General features: G+C 40.1%; 1 protein-coding gene across 2 annotated transcripts in view; it reads left to right on the top strand.

Moving 5' to 3' along the window:
• LOC123506853 (protein argonaute-2-like) overlaps positions 1-22,959 on the top strand; it is a 136,580-nt gene that overhangs the window by 46,260 nt on the left and 67,361 nt on the right. For both annotated transcript variants that reach the window (XM_045259208.1, XM_045259209.1), the window contains exons 6-7: positions 15,623-15,762; positions 20,138-20,362. In XM_045259208.1, coding sequence (XP_045115143.1) covers positions 15,623-15,762; positions 20,138-20,362 — 365 coding nt within the window. The remainder of the gene's footprint in view (positions 1-15,622; positions 15,763-20,137; positions 20,363-22,959) is intronic.

Raw genomic sequence — 22,959 nt, 5'->3', positions numbered from 1 at the left:
CAAGATTGACATACTGGATAGAGAGTTGATAAAGGTGACCACAAGTAATTATCTCCGAGGACATGGAAAAAAGCTAATAAAGGACATCTGTCTAAATGACGTGAGAAAATACAGTTTCCCGCATCGTAGCATTGATAAGTGGAATAAACTGAGCAGTCATGTCGTTGACGCGGTGTGTGTCAATCAGATGAAAGAGAGATACGACAGGAATGGACAAGGAGACAGGACACAGAGATCTTAGCTCGGGCCCTGTAATACATAAATAGGTAAATACACACACTCACACACACACAAATACAAAAACTACATGCGTCCCGCTTGTGTCTAAAATATTAGCAAATGTTACACACTCTCTCTCTCTCTCTCTCTCTCTCTCTCTCTCTCTCTCTCTCTCTCTCTCTCTCTCTCTAAGAGAGAAGCGTCCACTTTTCTCTTTGAAGGCGATATAGTGACTAAAAAATAGCCCTCTCTCTCTCTCTCTCTCCAAAGAGAGAAGCGTCCAGTTTCCTCTTTGAAGGCGATATAGTGACTAAAAAATAGCAGCATAATACACAAAGACGACAAGTATGACAAGCTTGCACGAGTTTCCCGCGCTCGGCACGGCAGTACCACCCGTATATCATACAGGCGGGCTTGTTAACATCCGGGACGAAGGGGTTAATGAACAAAATCAGAGGCACAGGGGTAATATGAGGATATTTACACCCCCTCCTCCCACTCTGGCTGGTACCTGGGTGACTGGCGATTACGTTATACCAAGCACGCTTTTCAAAGGTAGATGGGACACCATACAGTTGTCAAATGAAAATGTAAGACCATGTCCATAATGCTTCTGTTGTTATTTGTTTTAAAATACAGTAAGTCCCTGCACTTGGCAAATCTCAAATTGGCAAAATTCACTTTTGGCAGTAGGGTGACCATGGACCATTGAGTGCACACTTGGCGTTTTGAATTCAAACTTGGTGGTCTCCTGGCAGCTGTACAGTGAACCACACGGCTCCCCTGTGATGTCAGACCTCTCTCTAAACCTATCAGAACGCAGTGTGAGAGTCCCCTTCAGCCATTTTGTTTGTGCTACCCTCTGTTCTGCTAGCGTGGGAACAAATTCTGGCGATTTACCATCAACATGCCCTCTACCAGCGCAACAGGTGGTACCTGTTTGGGTAAGGATAATGGTGGTGATGGCAAGGACGAAAATGGGCGACGGAAACGGATGGAAAAATGGGAGTTACAGCCTTTATATCATGTCTTATTAGCTTTATTTAAATATTGTTTATTGGTCTGTTTTGTATATGTGTTTTAATATGTGAAGGCAAAAGATCTTATTTCAGCTCGAAAGATGGTATTTTAGGGGTCAAAAGAGGGACTTTGACATTGACCAGACTGATTGAGGCATTTTTTAGGCAATTTATATGGTATAAAGAATTCGTGCTTGGCGAAATTCGCATTTGGCGGTCGTTTCGCCAGACTAATTAATTCGCCAAGTGTGTGGGCTTATTGTAAGTATGCAGAATAATATTGTCTAGTAATTTGTAGACTACAACAGTTCTCTCTAGCTATGGTTCAGTACAATATATGTACAGTAAGCTCCTGCACTTGGCGAATTAATTAGTCTGGTGAAACTACTGCCAAATGCGAATTTCGCCAAGCACGAGTTCTTTATACCATATAAATTGCCTAAAAAGTGCCTCAATCAGTCTTTGGTCATTGCCAAAGTCCCTCTTTTGACCCCTAAATACCATCTTTCAAGCTGAAATAAAATCTTTCCCTTTCTATCTTTTATTGCTATTTTCATGCTAACTGTTCAACTGATCTTGCTAACTGCATGCCTCCCTTCCTCCTGTGACCCCGCTACACAAAGCTTTCTTCTTCCTCTTGTCCCTATTCTGTCCAACCCTCTAATACAAGTTAACCAGTATTCTCAATCATTCATACCTTTCACTGGTAAACTTGGGAACTCCCTACCTACTTCTGTATTTCCATCTTCCTATGACTTCACTTCTTTTAAGAGAGGTGTCGAGACATTGTCCCAGGATTTTTGACTAATTCTTTCAATCATATTTGGAGACTGCAATTCCAGTGGACCTTTCCTTTTTAATTTTAATTTTTTTTTCCTTGGGATTTTTTCCTCTTACATAAAAAAATACCATGATGTTTAAGAATCTTGTCTGTTTTAATGTAACAAATTCACATTTAATGCTTGTGTTTTAGACAACCAACATCTCTGTCAAACTCCTGAGATTGCAGTTTCTCTTTGGAGCTTCTCTGTTTTTCTGTCATTTCTCCCTTTTTCACCATCCTTGGTTCTATCTTGCTACACATATTATTGTCATTTATAATTGCCTATTGCTGAGTCATGTGGTAATCTAGCCACATAGTCACCTATTTACATCATATTAAGTAGTACGAGCTTGTTTTCGTCGGGGAAAACAAGTTTTTATAATGCAATATCACAAAAATTAACAAACTTGACAAATTTCCTTCACTCCCTTGAAAATTACTATTTATGTTTATAGTATCACAAAAATTAACAAATTTGACACAAATTTCCTTCACTCCCTTGAAAATTACTATTTATGTTTATAGGAGCATTCTCTTAAGGTGAATACTTACTACATACCACCAGAATCTTCATTTCAGATTCAAAAAATGTCACTAATCCCTTTCTGCTAGTGTTTTGTTTGATTAAAATATAGAGATAATTCGATCATACATTTTTCGTAAAAAAATCAAAGATTGAGTTTGCATTAAAAATTTCAACCAAAATTGTAGCGATCCACAAAATACGTATTATTCAAATAAAGGCTAAGAAATGCGCGTATTTTACCGTGTATGTATATATAGTTTCCTTAATTTTTAAATGTATTTAAAGGCACTATGAAGTACTCTTACACAAATTAAAAAGAAAAAAATCTATTGAAATATTATGTTATTGCCTGCAGTACGACACTCGACAACCAACACAAACACACGTGCTCCTCAGACCTTTCACATCTTTCATTCTGGGGCGCTTGCTTTTCTTTAGCAATCAGCGATGGCACATACAAAGTTTGTCATTTTGCCGGGTTTCTGAAGGTCGACTAGAGTCCTTGTTTATGGTCCTTGGGTGATTTCGGTAGATCACGATTCGGAAATAAAGAAATGTTTCTCTGTTTTATTACACAAACCATTTTTAAATAACGTAAATGAAATATAAATTACTATAAAGTTTACATGAATCAAATGCATTACTTTTTGTCGCCAAAAATTTTTTACGAATTAAGTTCAGAATATAATACAAAACTACTGGTATGACTAATGACTTCGGCGATTTGGTTGCACCGCATTGGTTTGTACGCCTGGCAGGGTGTTTTTCGAAATAATAGACCACTCTCAATAGAAATATAATACGTGGCAATTGTATCTCTTGCTTTCTTGTATTATTGCTGCATAGACTACACACTATTAATGCATCCCCCATTTTTTTATGTTCTTTATAATCCTGTTGGAAGCAAATATGTGTACCATGGATTTCATTTTATATATGAGGCGCTTGGTGACAGAGAGAGCCAAGCGCCAAAAATAAAAAACAGAGAAAAATGCGATCAAAGTTTTGCGACTTTCAGAATGTGATATCTCCAGAACGGATAAAGATAGAAAGCTCAATTTGGTCTTAAATGAAAGCTTAGGATGTCTACATTACATACATTTTATTACCCTCCACAATATCAGACACTATAATCCTATCTGTGGGTTAGGTTAGGTTAGATTAGATTAGGTTAGGTTTCGTTTACATGAGATTTCGTTGATAGAAAATACGCTAAAAATAATAAAGATAATAGAAACATGGTATTCACCTTGAATGCATCAATATTAATGTAGAAGATGTCAAAGTAAGTAAATGAACCCCAAAATGACTCATGAATAGCCTTAATATTATTCATTCCCATCTTTTCAAAGCAACCATCCCTATACGGTGCCCCTATCCCTCCATTTCACAACTTTTCCGGTGACACTACTCGCATACGCTTGACCGGTGTTACGCTTCCTTTTTTGCCTTGTTTTTCTTCCATTCACTTGGATTACGCCCTTGTTTCTCCACTAGGGTATGCCCCTGCACATCCTCCTCACCGCTGGTGGAAGCCATGGTACGTGGCAGGTAATAAATCCACGCTTAAACACAAAAAAAAGGAGAATGCACAGGCGTATGGCGTGGCGTGGGTTGAGACTGGCTGGGCTGGGAGAACGCGGGAAGAATGGTCTCTTGGTTCCCGCTCCTGACTCACTGGGGACGCGATAGACCAGCACACATTAAGGGCAAATTTACCTTCTCTTTTCCGTGATTTTCGACCTAGTTGGAGTTGGTGGATAATGCTGGCAGTTACACGATCGGAAAGTAGAGACTTGGGAGAAGAAAATGCTATACTGGTCCTTTGTTCTCCTTCCTGCTTCACTGTGGGACAAGAGAAAATGTGGCGCTTGGTACTCGGTCGGGACTAGACAGACAGACCCTGAGGCGACTCGACAGACTAACCTACGCTATGGACGACACACCCTTCTCTTTACTGCGATTTTCGACCATGTTGGAGTTGTCGAATGGTTCTGGCAATTACATCACTGGAAAATAGAGGCTTGGGAGAAGAAAATGATATACTAACCTAATTTTTAATCTGGGTGGCGCTTAGCTCCCTCTGTCACCAAGCGCCTCATATGGGATATTAGTGCATCACATGCGTTTTGATATATATACATACACTACTTCTTTAGGTTATTTAGTATGTTATGAAATTGATTTCATGACTAAGAGATTGCACCATACATAGTATTAATCAAATAAAGATTAAATAGCCACCCATGATGCCCGCAACAGAAAACAGAAAATGACTAATTGCTAACTCAATCGCCGTAAGAAAAACACTCTTATCTTGAGAAATGTATGACAAAGTTGGACAGTCATGGGTAAATTCTCTCTCTCTCTCTCTCTCTCTCTCTCTCTCTCTCTCTCTCTCTCTCTCTCTCTCTCTCTCTCTCTCTCTCTCTCTCTGTATATATATTAAGTAATAGTCCGCTTAACGAATGTTCATCTAACGAATTTCCGGTTTAATGTACTATATAAAGTTAGACCAAAAAGTCCGCATAACGAACAACCACATCCGTTTTAGCGAATTTTCTGGGTTTGAATTTGCCAGGTGAGGGACCGAATGCCGCAGCTTTGCTGTAATTGGCTGGCTCCTCGCCTCTGTCTCTAGCGCTCTTGGAGCTGGATCCAAGATTCTTTAACAATGTCAGAGCAATCTCCTGCCACGAAATAGTATCCATGAACACTTGGAGATATGGTGACAAGTGTTACGTTCACCGGTTAAACTGGTAAGATTGGCATCGGAGAGCCGGTGAACAATAACAATAAAAAAAAACACTGCAGGTTCAACTGGTGAGGAAATGCAAAAGGGGGTCACTTTAAAAAGCTATTTTAATAACCCATAATGAAATTGACACATATATAACAAGAAACATGAAACACAGATATATAACATGAAACACAGGAAAATGACATACACATATACATATAACACAGTAATAAATACAACAATAAAGAACCCAACTTAATACCTAACAATAATCCTAATTCTATATAGAGGCAATGTGGAAAACACGGACGAGGGGAAGTGATACTTATGCGGTGTCGCAGTGGTGAAATGCTGGGTGATGGTTGATCCCACGGTAGATCCAAGAGGCGTTGTGTTCACTGGTTGAGGCTTGGATCTCAACTGCCAATCCAGAAAGCCAAGAGCTGGCTCAACACTTTCGGTTGAGTCGAAAGGGGCCGCGTGAGGAGGCGGAGAGGTGGCGAACGAGGTAACAAGCGGAGGAGGTGATGGTAGTAATGCATGTTACGGGCGGGCGGGCAACATTTCCTCCCCTAAGACCTCCGTAATGGGCTCATGAAGGAGGTGAGACGGGAGATCTTGATAAGGTGTCGGCGAGGATGTTGTCCACCCCCTTGATATGGTGGACTTCCAAGTTGAAGGGTTGAGTTAACAAGGCCCACCTAAGAATGCGTTGGTTTCGGTTCCTCATGGCGTGAAGGAAGGCCAGAGGATTGTGGTCGGTGAAGACCTTCATGATGTGAGGACCAGGATGAAGATAGCACTCAAAACGTTGGAGCGCCAGGATGAGTGCCAGAGCCTCCTTCTCGATGGTGGAGTAGTTGAATTGATGGTGTTTCAGTTTCGCGGAGTGATAGGCGATGGGATGGAGGATGCCGCTTGTGGGGTCCGGTTGTAGTAGGACAGCACCCACTCCAACTCCACTCGCGTCCACTTGTAGATGGAAGGGGTGGGAGTGATCCGGCGTCCAGACCACTGGTTCCGAGGAGAGAAACGCCTTGAGGTGTTGGAAGGCTTGGTCACAGGTCGGGGTCCAGTGGAAGGGGACGGAAGTGCTGATAAGGTCCGTCAGGGGGGCTGCCAGGGTGGAGAAGTTCTTACAGAAGCGTCTGTAAAAACCAGCCATCCCCAAGAACCTCATGAGAGCTTTCCTGGTGGTAGGGACAGGAAGCCAAGGATGGCCTCCACGTTAGCTCTCTTGGGGTGAACCTTGCCGTTCCCCACCACATGTCCCAGGTAGACCACCGTAGACTTCCGAAGGTGGACTTGGCCAGGTTGATTGTAAGCCCGGCTTCCTGCAACCGACCCATCAGCCTCCAAAGACGGGTCAGATGTGTCGCCCAGTCGTCCGCAGTCACCACCAGGTCGTCCAGATATGCAGATGTTCCCTCCAAGTCCTGAGTGATGTAATTTATAGCCCTCTGGAAGGTGGCGGGAGCATTAGATAAGCCAAAGGGCATCACTGTGTATTGGTATAGTCCGAAGGGGGTGATGAAGGCGGATATTATTTGGGCCTCGTCCGAGAGGGGAATCTGGTAGTAACCTTTAAGTAAGTCTATAGTGGTTACAAATTTGGCTACTCCTATACTATCTATAAGGTCCTCTATCAAGGGCAATGGGTAGGAGTCTGGCACCGTCACTTTATTTAACCCGTATGTGGTCAATCACGTACAAGTACGTGAAATCGGAGGTTACTTCCTGTGGTCAATCACGCAAAGCAGTTAGTCACTTTCCCACCTTCTACTACTTCCAAATGCCTTCTGCTTACATGAATTATTTTTCTGTATGTGTCTAGCATATTTTAGCACGGCTTCCTGCCATTTGAACACGTCGTGAGTAATCTCACTGCGCGCGCTGCTGCTTCCCAGCGTCGGAGCGTCGCCATCCATCACTTGGCTATGAGTCACAATGGCAGGAGCGTCACCACTCTCTAACTTTCGCTGAGATTGATGAGCTGTTATGTCTTGAGGAAGATATCGGCGATCAGGACAGTGACATCAGCATTGATGATAATGATGATGACCCTGATTATGTATTTGATCATCAAATAGAGGAAGAAGACGAGGAACTTGAGGCAGAATACTTTGGTGTATCACCGCCACCTCCATACACTCCTCCTCCCAGATCCTGAACCTTCCCATGCCTCCACTTTATTTTCCCATTCTAGCACAAATGACTGGCTTTATGCACCCAGTACAAGGAAGAAGAGAAGGGAGGCTAGATCATCTTGTGGAAGGCAACAATCATCTGTTGTCCAAATAGGTGATGATGAGTCTGATGACCTTGACATTACATCCACACGCTTGCGAGGCAATGATGAGGCGCGGCGCACACGGGCAAGCCCATCTCGCCCTTCTTTCTTGTGCAAACGCCACAAAACACCACTTGGCAGGGGTAGGGGAAGGGTAGCTGCTACACCTGACACAACTAGGCCTGCTGTCAGATGGGACTGGATAGATGGGGCAGATTTTGAGCCACAAATTTTCAATTTTGATGAGTCAAACTCAGGAATACAAGTACAAACGTTCACAGCAGATAGCCTAGAGTGTGAATTCTATAATTTCTTCTGGGATGACAACATCTTGGAAATAATTGTGACTGAGACAAACCGCTATGTATATTTCATGAGAGGAGGGAAAGTTTTGGGTCCTCACTCACGTGAACATCAGTGGTATGATGTAACAGTACCTGAGATGAAGGTTTTCTTGGCCCTGGTGATGCTTATGGGTATTGTCAAGAAAAATAATTACAGAGATTATTGGAGTACAGATCCTGTCATCCAGACACCAGTTTTCAGCAAAGTCATGTCTGTGAACAGATTCACCAATATTCTGAGCACTTCACTTCTCTGATAACTTGGAGGCATATGCAAACAACATAACTGAAAAGATGAGAAAGATTCGCAGTGTCTTTGATCATCTCAGAAGTAAATTCAAGGAGGCTTTTTATCCCTACAAAAACCTCAACATTGATGAGAGCTTGATGTTGTGGCGTGGAAATATTGGTTTTCGCCAATATATACCATCAAAGCGCCACAGGTTTGGCCTCAAATTATTTGTACTTTGTGACTGCAAGACTGGTTTTGTGCAGGACATTGTACTTTACACAGGGGCTGGGACAGAAGTCACTGATGATAAGAGTCTGGGACTGTCAGGGGCTGTTGTGATGACACTTATGGAGCCTTATCTTGATAAAAATCATGTACTCTTTGTTGACAACTGGTACACAAGTCCATCATTATTTGAAATTCTTTCCTCTAGACAGACTGGTGGGTGTGGAACAGTGAAGCACAGAAAACACATGCCATATTTCCTCCTCTACCAAACAAGGAGACTGTGCCTACAAAAGCCAATGATACACTTGCAGTTATGTGGAAAGATAAGCGAGAGGTAAGACTTCTCACCAACATCCACAATCCTCAGATGGTTCTCAGCCACAACACTGATCGCTCCACCAAACAACGTGTCATGAAGCCTGAGTGTGTGCTAGACTACAACATCAACATGCGTCTAGTAGACAAAGCTGACGCAATGATTTCTTCCATAGAATGTGCTGTAAAACACTCAAGTGGTATAGAAGCTATTTTTCCACCTTATTGATGTAACCATGCTGAATGCTCATATTTTGTGGAAGCACACCACAAACAAGAATCACTCTACAGGAGTATGTCATCCAAGTGGTACGTCAGTTGCTGGAAGACAATGCGTGGGAACGCCTATGCCAGGTCGTCATGCTGCTGACAATCCTGTGCGCCTCACTGACGCCACTTTCCACGCACCTTGCAGCCACGAGAAAACATGAAAAAGAAAAAGTCCAGAAAGCCTGTCATGTCTGCAGTCACACAACTCGGCGGAAAAAAACGGAGTGACACTCGGTATTACTGTCATGAGTGTGATGTAGCTCTATGCATTGAGCCTTGCTTTGAAGACTATCATACCCTGCTACACTACTAAGCATATTGGATAATGCTTGTGTAAAGAATGTAGAAGCTAAAGGATACTTGTGTTAGACATTATTTTGTGATCGACTTTTATTTTGAAAACAAACGGAATTATTTATATATGTAAACATGCACTGGTCTTAGAAAATAAGCTCCCATAATACACATACATATCATAGATTATCATTTATAGTGTAAATAATGTGAAGGAAGCCAAAGGGTACTTGTAGTGTTAGACAAAAAAATATAATTATTTTGTAATAAAACTGCTTCATTTAAAAAAATGGAAATTAACTATATATGAAAACATGCAACTGTCTTAGATAATAAGGACCCATAATACACTTACTTATCGTAGATTATCATTTATAGCTCTTAAAGGTCGGTAAACAACAAAAATCAAGAAAAACAAAATCGTCGTCTGGCAGCACCAGCGAGCCAAGTTTAAAAGCCAGCGGACATTTAAAATGCCGATTTTGAACTTTAACTTATTTTTTTTTAGTTTTGTGATCATTTTCATACATATGGAACAATAAACAAAAAAGTGATTTTTGGTGACCAGGATGAGTATATGTGATGTAAAGGTATGTTGACCTCTTATGGGTTAATTTCCTGTAGTCGGTGCAAAATCGACTACTACCATCTGGCTTAGATGTTAACAGGCAGGGAGAAGACCAGGGAGATATACTAGGTTCTGCAAGGTGATGACAGAGCAGATAGTCTACCTCTTTTTTCATCAAGTATCTTTTAATGGGTGAAATGCGATAGGCTGGTTGTCTTATAGGCTTGATGTCATTAGATATTAATGTTATGTCATGTTGGATAGTATTACAAACTCCTGGAAGGTCACCTGTGATTTCAGAAAAGTCTAGCAATAACTTTTAAGATCAGACTGTTGTGAAGGTGTTAAGGAAAGAAACACCTCATCAAGGTTGGACATGATTTGGCTGTTTGAGGGCGTCCTTTAGGTGACGAGAAGAGGAATTCGATGTCGGACTCTTCCTCGGGGGCACAGGACCAGACTCCTTCCTACCAGACATACAGGTACAGCGAGACAAGTCGTCCTCTGGTTCTCTGGAGTGGTAAGGTTTCATTAGATTAATATGAACTAGTTGGGAATCCTTACGACGGTCAGGAGTGTGGATCACATAATTTAATGGACTTAGTTTTGAGCCACAACATAAGGTCCCATGAACTTACTGTGAAGAGCATTGCCTGGAGTGGGAGAAAAAGTAAAACCTTGTCTCCTGGTTTGAAACTTCTCATGACAGATTTGGGAAGAGAATTTTGTTGCATTTTAGTTTGAGATTTGAGGAAGTTTGATTTAGCAAAGATCTGACTTCACTGATTTTATTCTTAAGGTTACTGATGTAGTCAGACACACTGGGGCTTGAAGGAGTATTTTTAGTAAACCATTGATCCTTTAATATTTTGAGAGGCCCCCTGATCTGTCTACCATAGAGTAATTCAAAGGGAGTAACCTAAAGAATCTTGAGGAGATTCTCTTAAAGCGAAGAGAAGGAAAGAAATACTTTCATCCCAGTCTCCTTGATGCTCCAAGCAATACTTCTTCATCATGGATTTTAATGTTTGGTGAAACCGCTCCAGACAGCCTTGGGATTGGGGTGGTAAGCCGAGGAGGTAACATGGTCGATGTTTAGCTCATTCACTATCTGTTGGAAAAAATGGCTAGTGAAATTGCTACCCTTGTCAGACTGAATTTGTTTTGGAATTCCTACCGAGGTGAAAAAATGTATTAGATGTTTTACAATGGTCTTTGATGTGATGTTCTTAAGAGGAAATGCTTCAGGGTACCTGGTAGTGGGATCCATGAGGGTTAACAAATACTGATTCCCTCGTTTGGTTTTGGGTAAGGGCCCTACACAGTCTAGAATGATCTTTTCGAAGGGCTCCGTCTGAACTGGAATAGGCGTCAGAGGAGCTGGCACAAGGCGTTCGTTAGGCTTACCCACAATTTGACATATGTGACATGTTTTTACATAGTGTGACACATCCTTTTCATTCCTGGCCAAAAAAAATGTTGAAGAGCCTTCTTGTAGGTTTTTTGGATGCCTAGATGACCTGACAATCCATCATGAGCTAGTTCTATAATGGCTGGTCTTACAGACAAGGGATGACAACTTGATGTGTTTCTGACCAGGTGTCTAGTTGTTTCAGTTCAGGAGGTCTGTAGGCACGCATCAGGACTCCTTCCTGATAATAAAAACAAGGCAATTTAGACATATCCTTTGTCTCACTGGCACATGTCTGATCTTAGCCAAAGTGAGATCCTGTTCCTGAGCATTAATCAAATTCTCCTTTGAAATGATGTTATTATACAAGTTGTCAGTAGAGGCAATCATTGGTGGAGGAGGTGATGAAAGGGCAGGGGACTTGGACTGAGACCTGGTGACTGCACACACTGGGAAGAAGTGAGGGATGTTTCGTCCAGGGTCTTAGTGGGACTTTCTGTTAAGGGAGAATCAAGAACAATTAAGTTTGGAACAGCCAAGTTACCCGCAAGATCATTACCCAGTACAAGATGTACCCCGGTACTGGCAGTTCACCAGGTTTAATGGCTACCTCAACCTCTCCTGAAATGAACGGGCACTGTAAGCTAATATTAGCCAAAGGATAGGAGAGCTGTGATTCGAGACCTGTAAGGATCACCTTCTCCCCAGTGAAAGCCTGTTTGATGTTAGGGATGACATCTTCCCTTAAGATGGATTGGGCAGCACCTGTATCACGCAGAACCTTGATATTTATTGCCTTGTCTTTACCATCAGTCAGGGACACTTTACCTTGATACATGTACGAGTCATAAAGTTCTAGAGGAGAGTTGACAGGGTTAGCTAGGGCCACTGGTTTCTTGTTCTCAAATGTGTTAGGTCTAGGGACACAAAAGAAAATTGACGTTGAGAACCCTTGCAATTTGGGTGTCTACATTTCTGGATCGTGTGACCTGGCTTCTTACAGTATGTACACCAGGGGGAATTATATGCATTTGGCGAGAATCCGGTTGGCTTACCACCCGCCCCAAAACCTTCCCCAAAGGAGGACCTAACATTAGACAATGAACCACGACCTCTACTACCCAGGGATCCCATCAACAAAGCAAACGCATCAGCCACTTTAGCGGCAGACATAAGATCACTCTCTCCCGTTCTTCCACATGCCTCAGAATATTAAAGGTAACTTGTTCTTCCATTCTTCCAGGACCATTAGATTGAGCAACTCCAAAAAGGTGGTAATGTTAAGGGCGGCTAACCATTTCTTGAATTGTCTTAGTTTCTCACTAGCGAATTCAACATAGGTGTGAGACTCTGGTTTGACATACTTTCGAAACTGCTGTCTGTATCCATCAGAAGTGATAGAGTAGGCGTCTAGAATGTTACCTTTGATCTCTTCATATTCTACCTCATCACTAAGGCCGTTGTATACCCTATAAGCTTTTCCTACTAGCTTAGGGACAAGGAGAGACACCCACTGATCCTTGGGCCATTTATTCCTATTAGCAATGCTCTCAAAAGCGCGAAATGACCCGTCAACATCAGATTCATCAAAAGGGGGAACTAGCGGAGCAGCTGTAGCAGGATTAAAGCTTGCTAACTGTTTCTTTATATCTATTTCTTCCCCTCTAAACTTAGCGTCATTTCGTAGGGCTAACTCCTGAATTTCTAACTCTTTCTCCTGCCTTCTAAGTTGTAACTGAAATTCTCTCTCTTCCCTTTCTGCCTGTAGTTGCATTTGTTTTTCCTGTAGTTGCATTTGTCTTTCTTGTTCTCTCTCTTTATCTTTATCTTCTTTTTCTGCCTGTAGTTGCATTTGTTTTTCCCGTAATTCTCTCTCTTCCTTTTCTGCTGTCCTGGGGACTGTGTATTATAGTCCTCGTAGAGGCTGACATGGGAGTTAACTCTTCTATGGCATTTCCTAGCAACTGACCTTCTTGCACTAGATGTTCAACAACTACATTCTTAATGACCTCTTTAGTCATCTGAGACGTGATGGGAACATCAAAATGTTTAGCGATGGTCTTCCATTGGTCCTTCTTTATATTAGCATCTTTAAGTTGTTCCAGAGAAGGGTCGGCACAAAAATCTTCAACGTTAAACTGAGCGGAAGCCATATTAAATAGATGTTAAACCACAAAAAAAAAAATGATAAGCGAATTACTTAAGTGAGGAACTTGGCAGAGTGATAATAAAGGCAACCTTGGAAATTACCTAGATTATACTTAAGTAAACACTTATGAGTACAATCACTAATGAGGGTAAACTAGAGAGTTACGGCATTAAGAGGGATCCGGATTACTCTAGTTACGAGACTTGAGAGTGAGGAGCGAGCGGGTGTACTGAGACTTGTTATTGATAAGGAGGCGGATTAGTCTGAGAGACTAGTTAAAATGGCCGATTCTAACTAGCGAGAAAAATGATCCGCGAAGTGAGGGGATTGAGGGTTCGCATGAACATATGATGATCCCAACACTTGGATAACACTTATTACACACCTGCCTATGTGCAAAAATAGAGATAAGTGCTATCGGTGAACACGCCTTTCTACCTGGTTTCCTGCTCTACCACTGCTATGCGATACCAATGAAAGTCACGAAGCACTTTTAACCCAAAAGGAGCCACTTGATCGCACAAAGGTAAATTTAAACCACACGCAGAGTAAGTCACAGAAAAAAACACATCAGAGTCACAACACCACAGAAACACAAGCAATCACAGAAAAAAAGTCACTGGAAAAATGGAACACTGAACATGGGTTATAATGGTCCTTTCACGGTCGCCAATTGTTACGTTCACCGGTTAAACTGGTAAGATTGGCATCGGAGAGCCGGTGAACAATAACAATAAAAAAAAACACTGCAGGTTCAACTGGTGAGGAAATGCAAAAGGGGGTCACTTTAAAAAGCTGTTTTAATAACCCATAATGAAACTGACACATATATAACAAGAAACATGAAACACAGGAAAATGACATACACATATACATATAACGCAGTAATAAATACAACAATAAAGAACCCAACTTAATATCTAACAATAATCCTAATCCTATATAGAGGCAATGTGGAAAACACGGACGAGGGGAAGTGATACTTATGCGGTGTCGCAGTGGTGAAATGCTGGGTGATGGTTGATCCCACGGTAGACCCAAGAGGCGTTGTGTTCACTGGTTGAGGCTTGGATCTCAACTGCCAATCCAGAAAGCCAAGAGCTGGCTCAACACTTTCGGTTGAGTCGAAAGGGCCGCGTGAATCCAACCGGGACAGTAGCGGGGCTTCATGAAAGCGGTGACGTGGAGGGTTCATGAAGCGGTGGCGTGGAAGGTTCACGAGACGTTGACGTGGAAGGGGAGGCGGAGAGGTGGCGAACGAGGTAACAAGCGGAGGAGGTGATGGTAGTAATGCATGTTACGGGCGGGCCGTAACACAAGGTTGCTCTGAGGTTACTGGGAACATCACCTCTGGAGATGGTGTTACTGTCTTATATATGCATTTATGGTCACAAAACAACATTTCTATTAGCTTTTTACAAACCTTGCCGCCAAGAAAGAATCGTTTTGTAATGCATAAAATGAAATCTTACATATAATACTAAAAAATAAAGCAGAAATGAGATCGGCCACAGATGAGACGGAGACTAACGGCAACTCAGCCACTTCTTGTTACCCTTTTAGCTTGCGTGTTGTCTTTCACCACGATATTGAATTTATGTTTCCACTCCTCTATTGCCTGCTGTAATGGATATCATATATTAATATTCATATACGCTCATGCCATGAGGATAACCTCGACTCCGTAGCTTTGAGTGAATTATTAATGAAATACCGTGGTATTTCATTAATAATTCAAGAAGAAGCGGCCGAGTTGCCTTGAGTCTCTGCCTCGTCTGTTGCTGATCTCATCTCTGCTTCATTTTTTGGTATTCCATGTAAGATTTCACTTTATGCATTACAAACAATCCTTTCTTAGGGGGCAAGGTTTGTAAAAAACTAATAGAAATATATATAATTTTTCTTTTTAACCCATGTGGTATGTTGGGGACCAGCCCAGAACGTATCCCCCTTATTTCCATTATTTCCTATTGGAAAATTACGTCGGCTTGACGAATTTTTGCTCTCTGAACAGCTTTGACACTCCCCTATGTTGTATATATATATATATATATATATATATATATATATATATATATATATATATATATATATATATATATATATATTTTTTTTTTTTTTTTTTTTTTCTCTACACTGGTTATATATTTCCATTCATTTAATTATTTATTTATTTATTTTATTCTTTTTTCAGTGGTGAATGCTGCCTTTTACAAAGAACAAACTGTTATCAGCTTCATCAAAGAACTTCTTGATCTGCGGGATCAAGACCTTAATCAACCGCTTAATAATAATCAAAGGAGGAAAATTACCAGCAGTTTGAGAAAGATCAAGGTAATGATGAAGTTGCAGGTATTTCTTAATTTATTAGTGTTTAGAAATAACACAAGGTAAAAAATTTAGTTATTTTTAAAATTAATATTTTAGACTAACACAATGTCAAGAAAATGAATTTGCTAGGCTGGTTCAGTTTCATGATGTGACCATCAAGTATCACCAGTTGTTCTCCCAACCAACATGCTGTCCCCTTTCTGCAATGCCCAAAAAGTTTGGCTTTAAAAAGACTCCTTTAATAATGATGATTATTTTGTAATTACTCTGTACATCTATATATATATGGAATAATTAAGATATTTCATATATTTCACTGTTACCTGTGTACTGCTAGTGTTGACACCTTCCTCTGCTCTCCTCTCTCAGTGGCTTACCAAACATATCGTATTTATCCCTCAACGCATATTCTTCAACATAAGGCGGGTTTCACATGTGTCAGTATGTGGATGGCAATGAGACCTGCTAGAGGTACCAGGTAGATATTGCTGCTTAGTAGGGTGGAGCTGCTACCAGCAAAACAAGACAGACACTTTTGTCTTGTTCAGATGTTAGCAGTTTTGTTTATATTTTGATGTCGTGGAAGAGGGTTTGAACATGTGGTGTCCAGATGCAGAGGAGAATGGAGGTAAAAAAACCTAGTTAATTTTTTTCATATTACACAAATAGTTTAGAATAACATGTCTAGATGCTTTGCTAGTATGGTAAATCTCAAGAGTTAATAGATTCCATGAGATATCTGTTTGGGCCATATTGTCGTAGCAGCTGATTGCAGCACAGAAGCACTTCACCTCCAGGATAGCTATTGATGCATGATAAATGTCGTCAGGAGGATCAGTGTATACCATCTTGATGTTAGCTAGACCCTGTTACTATAGCGATGATCATTCTTTGTTTATTGTAGCTGAGAGGTGCACAAAAGCATTTGTTAGAGGGTACATGCTGCAGGAACTGCAGGGTCCATGCCAAGTCGCTCTCTCAGACATCTGTGGGTTCAGGAATGGATTGATCTATTTTACATTGATCCCTATGGGTAAAATGGATTTGGTTCACACACACACGCATACACACACACACAGATTAAGTCTTTACTGAACAAGATCTCTGTGGAAGGAGAGGACCTATATGCTGAGGTAGAAGAAAGTAGAAGATTGGGAGCTTTTGAGGAAGGCAAGAATATACCATTAAAATTGAAATTAAAGTCTCAGGTGGCAGCGGAGGCCTCGTTGAGGAGGGCTTGGAAACTTAAGGACTCTGAGGAAACCAAAACAATTTATATAAGAAGAAATATGTCACAAGATGAGAGAATGAAGATGAAGGAGCTAGTATCTGAAGTGAAGGAGAGGAATGACGAAAGAACAGAGGAGGAAAAGATCAAGTTTTTTTGGAGGATGAGAAATGGGAGGCTAAAGAAGTGGTGGATAAAACAGACAGAATAGGCAATACATGGAAGAACGAGACTAGGAATGGAATAAAAGTGACTTACAAGAACATAGATGGATTTCTGTCTAAGAGGCTAGAATGTATGGATTACCTAAGAAATAACGAACCGGACATAATGTGTGTAGTGGAAACAAAGTTAAGGCCCGAAATAAAGCTAGACTGGTTTGTTGTAAAACACTACAAAGATGGAGAAATGATAGAAAAAATAAAGGTGGTGGTGGTATAATGGTTCTTACTAAGGATGATCTGATAGTGAAGGAGGTGAACTATAGTAAGAGAAATGAGGAAGTGATAAGTATGCTTATAACAGATGGCAAGAGGGCCATTAATATTATAACAGTATACATACCACCCAGAACCAGTGCTTGGGAATATGAACAGTACCAAATGGTGATGAGAAATACTCTAGACAGAATGAAGCAAGAACTCAACAGAATGGATAGAGTGATGATAGTTGGAGACTTTAATTGCAAAGAAATAGTGTGGGAAGACTACGAAGTGGTGAAAGGTGGTGAGTGGGCAGAAGAATTGTTAAAGGTAGCAACAAATAACTTGATGGCACAGTGGGTGAGATCACCAACAAGGTGCAGGGGACAGGATGTTGCAGCAAGGTTGGATTTTGGTATTTACCAGGGGAATCTCTCTAAAAGAGGAAATTGAACATGAAAGTCCCTTGTGGAAAGGCGATCATGATGTCCTAAGCTTTGAGCTGGATACAGAATTAAGCACGAATAAGATTGTGGAACGCAGGGAGGAAAAATTAAATTATACTAGGGCAAATTATAACTATATAAGGGAGTTCTTTAATGAAATTGACTGGTCCGTGGTATACCAGGAAAGAGATATGCAATTGAAGTACGATAAATTTATGGATTTGTATAACTCTGCTGTGAAAAAGTTTGTGCCATATTACAGGAAGGGGACTTTAAATAATAAACAGTGGTTTAATAGAAATTGTGAAGAAGCAAAAAAGAACAAAGAAAAGGCATGGAAGAAACTTAAGAAAAGCAGTGATGTATTATCAAGGGAAGGCTACAAAACAGCAAGGAATATATATGTTAAAGTAAGGAGAACAGCACAGAAGGAATATGAACAGAGGGTGGTGGAAAACTGTGATAGTGACCCAAAAATGTTTTACAAATTCATAAATGGAAAACTAAATAAAGGAGGCAATAGAAAAGGTAAAAACGGGAAGAAGTATATGAAGATGCTGGAGATAGCTGAAATTTTGAACGACAACTTTTGCAAAGTGTTTACAAAGGAGGAGCATTTTATGGGAAGAAGGCCTACGGAAATAAAGCAAATGCAGGACATCATGGTTACTAAGGAAGACGTAAGGAAAATTATAAGCAATCTGGATATTAATAAATCAATGGGGCTTGATGGCATATCTGGGAGGTTGCTAAAAGAATGTAAGGATCAATTGTTGAACCCCATATTTAATATTATGGAAACCTCCATACGAACAGGAGTAGTCCCGAAGGAGTGGAAAGAGCTGACATTGTGCCTATATATAAGAATGGTAGTAGAATGGAACCGCTAAATTATAGACCAGTATCGTTGATTAGTATATTGTGCAAGGTATGTGAAGAAGTAATTAAAACTAAGAGGAGTGAGTATCTAGAAAGTTAAAATATTCTGAGTGAAAGGCAGTTTGGTTTCAGAAAAGGAAGATTGTGTGTATCCAATTTATTATGTTTTTATTCAAGAGTGACTGACATACTGCAACATAGAGAGGGATGGGTGGATGCTATCTACCTGGACTTGAGAAAGGCCTTTGATAAAGTACCACACAATAGACTGATGTGGAAACTAAAGATGACTGAAGGAGTAAATGATAAACTAGCAAAATGGATGGAAAATTACTTAATGGGAAGAGAAATGAGAACAGTGGTGAGAGGAAAGAAGTCCGAGTGGAAGAAGGTAACCAGTGGAGTTCCACAAGGGTCAGTGCTGGGTCCTATCATGTTTTTGATTTATGTTAAATGATATGCCAGTAGGAATTGACAGTTATATGAACATGTTTGCGGACGATACTAAAATTATGAGGAGAGTAAAGAATGTGGAAGATTGTAACAAGTTACAGGAAAATCTTGATAAAATATATGAGTGGAGTAAAGAGTGGCAGATGGAATTTAATATAGACAAGACCCATGTTATGAAAATGGGAAGAAGTAGATACAGACCAAACAGGGATTACAGACTGGGTGATGAGAAAATTAAAGAGACCAATGAGGAGAAAGACTTAGGAGTAACCGTGCAAAACACTTTGTCACCGGAGAAACACATTAACAAGATTTTTTGGAAAACATACAACATGCTTCAAAATATTGGCCTTGCATTCCACTACCTAGATGAAGGAATGATGAAGAAGATATTATGCATCTTAATAAGACCCCAGCTAGAATATGCAGCATGTGTCTGGTCACCATATGAAGAAAAATGTGAAGAAGGTAGAAAGGGTACAAAGGCTGGCAACAAGGATGGTACCAGGACTCAGGGAGTTAGACTATGAGGAAAGACTGAGGAAGCTGGGGCTGACCACATTAGAAGAGAGAAGAACAAGAGGAGACATGATAACTATGTATAAATTGGTGAACAAGATTGACATACTGGATAGAGAGTTGATAAAGGTGACCACAAGTAATTATCTCCGAGGACATGGAAAAAAGCTAATAAAGGACATCTGTCTAAATGACGTGAGAAAATACAGTTTCCCGCATCGTAGCATTGATAAGTGGAATAAACTGAGCAGTCATGTCCTTGATGCGGTGTGTGTCAATTAGATGAAAGAGAGATATGACAGGAATGGACAAGGAGACAGGACACAGAGAGCTTAGCTCGGGCCCTGTAATACACAAATAGGTAAATACACACACGCACACTATTGGATTATGTGAAATAGTCTTAATTATTCTTGTATTTTTTGTTTCAGATTCAAGTTCTTCATACTGAAATACCTCGAACCTACAAAGTACATGAAATGGGTGACCTTGGGGCTGATCGTCAAACCTTTCCTTTGGAGTCTAATGGTGGCAAGACTACTACATGTTCCGTGCAAGAATACTTCCGCACAAAGTATCGTATAAATCTGAGGTACCCATACTTAAATTGCTTGCAAGTTGGCCCACCAAACAGAAACATCTATCTACCTGTTGAGGTGAGATTAATATTGGTATACTCCTCTATTGCCAATCACAGGTTTACCAAACATATAATTCATGTAACTATTGAAATAATTGTGGTTCAGATTATCAAAGAAGGAATTAACATATTCTTGAATTTACAGTTATTATGAATGAAAATTAATTATTTAAGTTTGAAAATTACTTACACTGTCTTGGTCAAAATTTATCCCAAATTATTGTAGCATTAATATTTTTTCTGTGTTGCCTGTCTGTTGTCATTCTGTGTTCTTATTATTGTGGCACTCTCTCCATGAAGTGGTAGCAACTACTTGATGAGCCTTAGGGTGTTTCCGCACTGGGAGTGAGAAAGCAGGCGAGAGTGAGAGTGAGCAAGGGCAGGTGAATTTGAGTGGATGCACTAAAAGTTATTTCAGGCAAGAATTACCTTGGCCTGCATTGTCATCATTGACAGCTGACTCTTGACACTTGACGGACACTCATTAGCATATTTTTACCATGGCCTAGATCCCAAAGTTTGTTACTTGTAAACAGTGTCATAAAATCTCAAGGTTTATCAAGATTAAATAAAGAAAGATCGCAATTAGGTGAATACCACTGTCTGATGCCCCCATTGTTTTTCTTTCTGTAAATTTACAATTTCTTCACATACTTTGCCGTATGTGCTTCTGGGTAATGAAGCCTATCCCTTCTTTCCCTTTTAATGCAACCATACCACAAACAAGACTTAAATATCAAGAAAGAAATATCAATTACCATTTAGATCTAGAAGATGTGTTGATGTGTTGAATTTAGGATGCTGACAAAGGTTATTGAAACATCTGTTGACACAGCAGGGGCTATCACCAAAGCCTCTTGTTTTGTCTTACATAACATGATACTGAAGGAGGAAGGAGTTAGATTATCAAGTAACAGCTTTGGCAGTGAAATTAAAGAGAACATTCAGCTACCACATGGGAAAAAAGTCATTAAAAAATCGCTAAGACAGTGAGAGAGGAATTCACTCAATATTTTTGTTCAGTTGTCAAGCAATGGCCTGGCAAAACCATATGATTTGAGAGAGAGAGAGAGAGAGAGAGAGAGAGAGAGAGAGAGAGAGAGAGATGGATTATCATGTATAGAAATGAACTTCCCAAAAACTCCTATCTTTTTCATTTATCCTTTTTCTTCTGTAGTGCTACAAATGCACTGTCACTGCTTGTTATTTCATGTGTCTGAAATACAGGATGTGAGGAACACTTCACTAATTAACTCTTCAATATCCATGTCTACTATTTGGATCATTTTCAGCTTCCCTTTCTGTGGTTTGGATATGACTGACTGAGGTGGGGTTTGCTATAGTAACCCCACCCCATTCCTACCCCAAACTCACATCATTTGATTTACTGGAAACTGGGCTGTGAGTTCAAGGTAATAATTCAAGATTGACAAGTTTATCACGAAAGCCCTGTATAGATGCTCATGGAACCAGATGATGAGCGTTTCAAGTCAATAAGTGATATAAGAAAACTGATATCATAATATGATAAAATATCATGATAACTGCTTTGTAAATAATCATGTGAGAGATATAACAAAGTCAATAATCGTGTTGCCATAAAGGGAGCATAGACAAACCTCAGTGCATCATCCTTCATATGCCACTGCCTATAAAAAAGCGTATTTGAGAATAGAGGTGAAAATGTTGCAAAAAGTTTCATGGTTCGTTTACATGGCAGAATTTAAAAAAACTGTTTACACCATAGTGTTAAAGGAGGCTTTTCTTTAGAAAAAAAGATTTTATTCTAGCATTCATATTATAACTGCTGAATACAGCCGGTTTAAGTAAAATGTGTTATAAACATTTCAAAGTGGTGTTTTAACTTCAACTAGTCATAATTTCTTTATTTTTGTTCCTAACAAAATTCTTTGAACATATCTGAGTTGTGCAATTACTTCTGACTCTAATGGTATCAACCAAAATGTCATACTTTAGTTTCTGTAGTGAGATACGACAGATGATTTAGAAACATCTCTGTGACATTGCTCATTCCACCTTCTCAAAGCCAGCATGGTGTGACAGCCGAACAATGTCTTTATGGAAGTCGGTGATGCTGACAGAGAAAAATCCAGTAAAGTTAGCAACCACTTCAGGCCAAACTTTACTCCAGGTTGCATTCATAGTTTTGTTGTCTACCTCATCCCTAATCCAATGTTTAAAAATGTAAAAAAACTACACTTTTTCATGTAGTTATACAGGGATATGAAACTGTAACTGGTATCTGAAAATCCAATTGTAAAGTAATCGATTGTATAGTGGACTTAAGTGGAGCATTTGCCTGAACCCATAGAAAATTACTACTTCTACTATTATTATTATTATTATTATTATTATTATTATTATTATTGTTGTTGTTATTGTTATTAACATTAGATTAGACTTCATATATTCTCTCTCTCTCTCTCTCTCTCTCTCTCTCTCTCTCTCTCTCTCTCTCTCTCTCTCTCTCTCTCTCTCTCTCTCTCTCTCTCTCTCTCTCTCTCTCTCTCTCTCCTCCCCAATCTATTGTCTTCACCCCGTCCTGTCTCTTTCCCTTTCCTTTGTCTCTCGTGTACCTCTCTTTCTCTCATG

Source organism: Portunus trituberculatus, chromosome 21 (genome assembly GCF_017591435.1).
Source record: "Portunus trituberculatus isolate SZX2019 chromosome 21, ASM1759143v1, whole genome shotgun sequence".
NCBI lineage: Eukaryota > Metazoa > Arthropoda > Malacostraca > Decapoda > Portunidae > Portunus > Portunus trituberculatus.
Note: the sequence above shows the minus strand (reverse complement) of the source record. Positions and strands in the feature narration are given on the sequence as shown.